At 38.1% G+C, this 8,552-nt stretch overlaps 1 protein-coding gene across 10 annotated transcripts in view; it reads right to left on the bottom strand.

Moving 5' to 3' along the window:
- The window catches only part of GIGYF2 (GRB10 interacting GYF protein 2), a 126,485-nt gene that overhangs the window by 90,295 nt on the left and 27,638 nt on the right, over positions 1-8,552 (bottom strand). For all 10 annotated transcript variants that reach the window (XM_019629000.1, XM_019629026.1, XM_019629034.1 and 7 more), the window contains 2 exons: positions 3,322-3,451; positions 2,288-2,383 (listed from right to left, as the gene is read on the bottom strand). In XM_019629000.1, coding sequence (XP_019484545.1) covers positions 2,288-2,383; positions 3,322-3,451 — 226 coding nt within the window. The remainder of the gene's footprint in view (positions 1-2,287; positions 2,384-3,321; positions 3,452-8,552) is intronic.

The following is an 8,552-nucleotide window of genomic DNA, read 5'->3' as shown; positions in this document are numbered from 1 at the left end:
AAAAAAAAAAAAAAGATATACAAAGAAAATAGACTACAATAAAACATACTAAATGTTAACAAGCAATTATCTCTACATGGTAAGTTTATGAGTCAGGTTTTCTTCTTACCTTTCTGTATTTTCTGCAATGAATATGAGTACATTTTATAATAAAAGATAAGTATTTTATTGATTTTAAAGATTATATAAAGAAATCATAAAATCAACACAAAAGACAAGCAGTCCAATAGAACAATGGGCAAAGGACACAAACAATTCAAAAACCGTAATGGCCCACAACCATATGAAAAGATGCTCAAACTCACTAGCAACTAGTGAAATACAAATGAAAAACAACTATCAGAGCCATCATTTTGGCCAAAATTTAAAAACCAAGATGGAAGGTTACATAAAAATGAGACCTCTCACACACTGCTGGTAAGAGTGCAAACGGCTTATACCACTACAGAAATTAATGTGGCAATTCCCAGTAAAAGTTTAAAAAAAACGCAAAGAACCAAAACCCAGCGATTCCATTTTTACGACACGCTATAAGAATGCTTACTGCAGCACCATTAATATTAACAAAAATTCAAAACCTAAATAAAAACAACAGATTTTCTCACATATGGAACACTATACAGCAGAAATGAACTAAAGCTATGTGTCAACATAAATCTAAAATTCATTATTGATAGAAAAAAACTGAAGAATAAAAACTACAGGATCTTACCTTCAATATAAAATTTATAACCCTACAAAATAAAACTTTTATGGTTTGTGAATATACAAATATGTATTGAAAGCATTAAAACATGAATATGAGAGAGAGAGAGAGAGAGAGAGAGAGAGAGAGAGAGAGAGAGAGAAAGAGAGAGAGAGAGAGAGAGAAAGAGAGAGAAAGAGAAAGAAAGAAAGAAATTACTCAATCAAACAAACATGAATGAGCAAAGTAGCCCAATTCACAGTAATCTCTGGGAAGGAACGGAAGGATACACCCAGGCAATCTCAACTATCAGAGAAAATTTATTTCTTAAAATAGACACAAATGTGTCATAATTTTAAGATTTAACATATATGAATTATAAATACACTGGTGTTTGTAATAATATGCTCTATCCTTGTCTACTTGAAATACTTCACAATAAAAATATTTTTAAGAAAAATTAAATCAAAATAAAGCCAGATGACAATTTTTTTCAAAAGGAACTTTTAGCAATCAACAGAGACAGGACTCTCTTTCCTGCATACTCTTTACAGCAATAAACACCTTTCAGTCAATGAAAATATCTGATGATCCTAGATGATATTGGGTGTCATGAATAAAGATGGAACTAGAAGAAAACCATAAACAAATAAAAACTGCTTATGAAAGTATGGTGCTGAAAATCACCACAGATTAATACTGCACCTTTCTTAAACTTAATCGAGTTGTACTAGAGTTCCTTTAAAAAGCTTTTTTTTTATAACAGAGTGACCGCCTCATGTAAAATATGGCAGGAGTGTAGGGGAAAAATCCAGGGTTGTCACAAAAGTAATGATGAAATGTTCCGGAATTAGGTGGCGGTGATGGTTATACAACTCTGTGAATAGACTAAAAACCACTCAATTGTATAGTTTAAAAGGATGAATTTCATGGCATGTGAATTGTCTCAACAAAGCTGTTTTTTTTTAAAAAAGCAATGATTCTTCATTTAAAGTGGCATTCCAGCATTCCAACAAAGCTCTTGCTTCTCCGTTTTACTGCAATCACCGTAAGTCCCTTAAAATCAGAAACTCTTTTATTTATCTTTGGACATAGTATACTATAACAGGACAACACAAAATCTGCTACTTTTCAACCCAAAAGTCTAATTTTCTCATATCATTTAAAAAATTGGTGACAGAGAGCATTTTTAAGCACATTTTAAGCTGAAAATCTATATCTTCCTTTAACGGTAGAATGCATTGGTGAAAATTCAGGTTGCCAATTACTTCTGAAAAACTGTATTTTTCTGAAAAGAAGGCCCTCTCCCGCTGCAAACAAACCCAAGTCTTTCTCTCTACTTAAATGAGTTTTAAGGGATGGTTGCCATTGTTCTGAAGGATCTAGAAACATTTCCTTATCTCTACATAATACTCAACTGCTTCAGATCTAAGGCAGAATGTTGTCAACTAAGAGAGGCATCCACATACCAAGAAAATAGTAAGAAGGAAGCAGACCTGTGGGGACACAGGATGCTCCTGAGGGCTTAAGCAATAACTTGCTATTTTCCTGCCTTAGAGGGAAGGAGCAAGGGTTTGACCTAAGGCTCACAGTGGCACAAACCTGTTCTTCTTCTGTGAAGGGTACAAGAGCCAACGGCGGCAGGGGCTCCTCCTGGAGGATAGGCAGGAATTCTTTATCCAGAAGGTCTGAAGGTATCTGTTGGACCAAACACAAGACCACGATATTAATGCTATCCCTCCAATTCAAAAAGGTAAAATAAAAAAAATAATTCTTCTGTTTATCTGTTGCTAATTATTATAAATATGGATTAAAGTTTATTCAGACACAATTAACTTTGGTAGTACTTACACGTTCTGAGGGGTCAAATATTAAACACCCAGTTACCCACCCCATCTTCCCATCAGATATGATATAGCAGTAACTCTGGTATTCCAGAGTGCACAGTGGAAGAGTAAAAATCTCTACATTTAACTCAAAACACAATATAGTAAGGAGAGTTTTATAAGCAACTCTACCTGTCCTTAGCAACCATCAATAAAATTGGAGATTCTCAATCCACTGATAAAATTAAAAACAAAGTATGTTTTAAAACTAGAAAATACCATTTCTCACTAGTCAGATAATAAAAGTGTATTTCACACTGCTTGTGTTTTGATCATTTATAAGTGACACAAATGTGGCATCACATTTTAAGATGTTCTCTCCACTAAAAATGTTACATTTAACTCAAAAAGGAAAAGAACAAGAGAAACAATTCCTCTTCTCACTCCTAACTTCTAACTGGAAAGAAGAGGTGCAATAAAGGGGGAAATTCTTCCTTTCTCAGCCATCAAACTAGGACAGGAATAGACATGAAAGAGAGGCTAAGAGGGAACTAATTAGTCAAAGCGCTAAGTGCTGACTATTATTCTTGTTTCCATGAAGCTTTCCACTCCTATAATGAAATCTTAGGTCTTCTCTCAAAAATGGAGTGCATTACACTTAGAAGAAAGAGCCTCTGTTAACTATTACAGATTTCAAAGCAGAAAAAAGGTATGGTAAAGAGAAAAACAATGGGTATTTCATGTCTCCAGTACATCACTGTACATACCCCAAACTCATTCATAATTCTGAACTCTTTCCTACTTTTTTACCTTGTTGTCTTTAAGGAAAAGTGCTAACATTTCTTCTCTGCCATAACGATAGTCTGCTAATTTATACTTCGGCAATGCTGGAGAGAGAGGAGGGGATGTAATGCTCCCACCACTGGACAGAGCTCGGAGCCTAGAAGAGGAGAGACAAAGAACATAGAAAAATAAACTGTCAAATATTCTGGAACTATGAACTTTTTATTTTTATACAACGTACTATAAAATTTTTCATTTTCGTTCTTGAAAAGAACAGAAAGAAATCCCATATGTCAAGGCATCCAAGATTTTAAGACAGCAGTTCATTGAGAAATAACTAGACAACCATGAGGCAATTCCTTAACTTGAAAGGTATTGTGGCATGTCCCTGAGAAAGTTGGGAGGCATGGACGGGACCCTTTCCTCCAAATTATAAAAGTAACATATGACTGAAACAAAAGTGAGATTTCACCTTACAACCATTAGATTAATAAAAATTAATAATAAATCTGACAATACCACTTGCTGGTAAGAATGTAAAACAACGGAAATTCTCAAGCAGTATTTGTAGGATTATAAATTAGAACAATCACTTCAAAGAATGATGTACTAATGGTTAAAATATGTAACAAAGTAAGCTACACAAAAGAAAAGGCAAGATACAGCTTATAAAAAGATGACACTTTTATATATAATTCATATAAACTTGCAAATAGGTTTATACTGTTTAAGAACACATAACAAAAACATAGCAAAAGCACAGAAACAAACATGAACTGACAAATACAAAATTCAAAATACGGTTCTATCTGCAAAGGGATGGAGAATAAAGGGTGTTTTAATTATACCTGCAATGTTTTATTTTTCCACCTTGGTGCTGAGTAACAAACATGGAGGTTTGTTACAATTTATACTTTTATATGCCTTAATGATCAGTGTAGAGAATCTGAAAATGCAGTGAAGAGTGAAGTACAAGGAAAAAAAACATATAGAAGCTATATTTACTGCTAAGAAGGAAAAAAAAAAACAAATACACTCCACGCTCATAATAGCATTTGTCCCTGAGAAATGGAACTGGGGAAAGGTCATTTTGTTTAATTTTATAAAATGTTTTTATTAAAAAAAAAAAAAACCAGGAGAGGGGAAAACCTTAGGAAAAAATGGCAAGAGAAAGATGCTATTGCAGCACCATGTCAAACAGCAAGTGGGAAAACTAGTATCAGGGTAGCTGATTCCTGGGGGCTGCCCAAAGTTTTAACAAGTAGTAGACACCAAGGGCAAAAGGGACCAAGGAACTTTTAATTCAACAGTTTAGCCTAAACAAAAATTCAACAAAAGCATTAAAAAAAAAAAAATTCCCAGAATTGCTAAGTTTTATTCACAAAAGTAAAAAAGAAATAATCTAATTCTATATTTAAAAATATGAAGGCCAAGCATAGTAACTACTTGCATATTATTCAAAAATAGCAGAAAAATGCATAAATATAAAAATGTATATACATGTAGAAATACCAAAAATATATATATATATGTATTAGTAAAGTGAACTATATTTTTTTCAATGTTTCTATCTTCTCTTTCCACAAATTTTTTTTTTTTTTTACCATTAAACATTAGACTATGGACAATTTTGAACATATTGTACCAAGAACATAAAGAACTCCCGCGTACCACCATCCAGCCCCAAACCAACAATCCATGGCCAATTCCTGCTCCTTCTACTGCCCCACTGAATATTCCTTTGATAAATATGTTGCAGGAAATTTTTGGCTTTGAAGATTTTTTGAAGGAAATTATTTTTCAGATTTTTTGAGGAAAACTTCAAAGTTATCATTTCATCTGTAAATATTTCAAAATGCTATCTCTAAAAGATAAGGATTTCAAGTCTGGGTTGTGCTGACTTTATCCCTGTGATACAGTTTAACACATTTCTGTTCTCTGCATTTCATGGAAATTGGTCACTGCATGTAGAGGCCTGATCAGATTTGGCAAGACCACTTCCACGTGGTGGGGTGTTATTCCATCAGGAGACACATTCTGCCTGGCTGGGTCTGAGGCTAGCATCCCTGATTGCCAATACTTAGATCCCTAACTTCACAAGGCTACAAAATGACTTTACTCTATCATTCCTTCTTTATTTAGAGAAACTAAGTAAGAGAAACTTCCCTCTTATACTACTTGGTATTGTTACTCACTTATAGCTCATATAGGAAAGGAAGGAAAAAGCCTTGATTCTTTCTTGCTTTCAAAATAATTACTTGGTTCATTAGCATCCTCCGATGGTAACAAATAATTTTTTTTTCGAGATTTTTATTGGGGAATTGGGGGATGGGAACAGCGCTGGGGAATTGGGGGAAGAGGAACAGACAAGTTGCTGTCCTTTTGTTCTTCAGTCTAGTTGTGGAGGACGTTGCTTCACTGGCCCAAGTTGGCACCATCATTGTGCTCTTCCCGGGCGAGGCAGATCAGTCGCCGGCTTCTGGACGGCCGCTCACTGCGGCTGCTGGCCGCTCACGCTGGCTGCTGGCTACATACGGTAGCCCATGGCAACCCACTGCAGCAGGGGCTGCAGCCTACACTGTCGTGTCACGGGTGACTCATAGCAGCCCAGCTCCAGGTCAAGCTGTTGTTCAGCATCTTAGCTGTAGAGGGCAGTGTCACTGGCCCTCATACGTGGGATCTGAACCGGGGCCCTCTGGCGTCCCAAGCCAGCTCTTAACCAATGCGCCACTCGGCTGGCCCACAAATTATTTTTTATTAATGTATTTCAACTCACTGTAATTATTCTTAACACTATTCAAATTGTCTCATCTTTGACCAGTAAGAGACCTCCAGTTGGCTCCGGAGTCTTTTTGACACAATCCTCATAGTCTTTAACACCTTCTTTTCTATCTGGTGCGTCAGAATGTTCCAGGCTCCACTTGTATGATTTATTGCCTCAGACCTAGAGTCAACTGTTTCTTCAAGGATCCAAATTCTCTTCACTATATATTAAAATCACAGTCTGAGTTCTAGGCGTGCTCACTGCTACTGGGTTGGTCTTCTGTTTTTCTTCCAATTATCCTTTGACTTAGAGGTCATTCAGTCCAACTCCTATGAGACAGGTTTAACAACCAGGTAAAAAAACAACATGCCCACAAAGGAGTGATCTAACCACTGCTAAAGGAGCTTCCAGGAAACAGCTTTCCATCAAATTCACGTCAAGTTGGCTTGTTCCTGAAAAACTAGAACATCCACTGAGAACTGAGGCTAGGATTTTTACACATACATTAGCTCATTTACTTTCTTTTAAGCTTCACAAGAACCCCAACATAACAATCAGAAAAATGAAGCCAAGGGGTGAAACAACTTGCCCACAGTCATAGGCAGGGGAACAAAGATTCAAACCCAGGTTTTTAAAATTAAAAAGACCAAGATCTTTCCAACAAGGTCTCCAAATTTCATCTAAAATAGCCGAGGTTTATCCTACTGAACATTAATTTTAAAATATACATTTTTTATTGGAAATTATTTAAAAACCTTTCTTATACTGAGCCAATCTACTCAATTGTTTCTACCACTAGAGGGCACATCTATGCACTCTTTAGAATGACAATCACTCCAGTATTGGCAACTAGTCACCCGTTTCACCAGAGACTTTCCTTATGGCCCAACATCCCTAATTTCTTCATCTTCATCTGCTCCTCACAAGGTTGCAAATCCACGCACCACCTGGTTCCCCCCTCCTCTCCCCCCACCAGAGGCTTTCCAATGTCCAGGACTGAACTCCTTATACGCACCAGACTTATTAAGAGCAACCACAGTGCATTCTCAAGAGATTCCTGCAGCCACTGTAAAGAAGGCAAGCTGAGAGGAATCTGAAATTAAAGATGGCAGCCTGAAGCAGGATAATGGTTGTGCTCTACTCAATAATCAACAAACCCTGTTCCAAGTCCCTCTTCACCTAAAGCTACCTGGAAAAGCTAAAATGTATTTGGGTAATATCCTTCTCTAAAAACCCACCAGTGAGCTCTCATTCCTCCATACAACCCTCTCTTCTAGAAATTCAGTTCCTCCCTGCTTGCTTTCCCCCGTCTCTGAATGCATCCCACGGCGGCTTGTTTCCACCTCCTCTAAGGCAGCACCCCTCCAGCTATGCGCCACTGCTCATCTTGCCTGTTTATTTCAGAAACATCTCCGCATCCTCACTTCTCCAGTCACTTCAAAACCCAAAGCAACCTGGCTTCTCCCCTACCATTCCACTGCTCTAGCAAAGTTCATCGGTAACCTCAACACTAAGTGGAAGGGAAATTTTTCTACTCTTATCACCTTGATATTCCTGGCCATACTGAGATCTGTCAAACACAGGAGGCCCAGCCCTCCTACTGACAGGTAGCAGCAGCAGGGCCTTCTAAAACTCCATGATACCCCAAAACCTTCACTTGTTAGTCGTTCAAAATCCAAACTTCAGCTTATAGAAGCAACTCACAATGTCCGTGCAGAAGTATGACAGTGTGGCGGCCAACGGACAATTTGTAAAAGCTCGTGATTCTCACTTGTGGCTCTGACCTCCCCCCTAGAGTCCGACTTTCATGCACAACCACAAACAACCCTCAGGTTTAGCATGCCCAAAACGCTCTTCAGTTGATTCATTCCAACCCCCGTCATCACCTGTCTTCCCAAAGGCAGGTAGGGACACCACCATCTACTCAGCCAGTGGATCAGTCAGGGGACCGCCCTTCACTGCTCACCTTCTAACTTCTCCCACACCCAATCACCAGTCCCACCAGTTTCACATCCCCAATCTCTCAAGCCATTCTGTGATTAACTAAACTGCTATTGCTCACCCATTCATTTTTACCTGAACTGCTGCACAGCATTCTAAACAATCTAGCCAGTCCATCCTCCACTCTCCAGACGACCACAAGTTATTTCAAATGCAAATCTGAATAAAAAGCTCCCTGCTTATCAATTCTTCACTGGCATACAATGATCAAATAAAATCCAAAACTTCTTCACATAGAAAGGCTGCCTCCAAGCCCATCTTTCCCACACTTGACGTTACAGTAAAGGCAGACGTCTGGGAGTTCCTCTCTGAAACCTGCACTTTCTTGCCCCCTTGAACTTTCTGCCCTCAGGAATATTTGTATTGCCCTTGCCCTGGAGTGGGGGCGCGTGGGGGTGGGTGACTGCCTGGGAGAAGTGAGATTAAGTGGAAAGTGAGCAGTAGGGGAAGGAGAGAGCTCTGGATCCTCAGGGACTTAGCCAGACACAAGTAC

This window comes from Hipposideros armiger, unplaced genomic scaffold (genome assembly GCF_001890085.2).
Source record: "Hipposideros armiger isolate ML-2016 unplaced genomic scaffold, ASM189008v1 scaffold_17, whole genome shotgun sequence".
In the NCBI taxonomy this organism is placed as follows: Eukaryota; Metazoa; Chordata; class Mammalia; order Chiroptera; family Hipposideridae; genus Hipposideros; species Hipposideros armiger.
The sequence above is the reverse complement of the archived record's forward strand: the minus strand, read 5'-3'. Positions and strand labels throughout refer to the sequence as shown.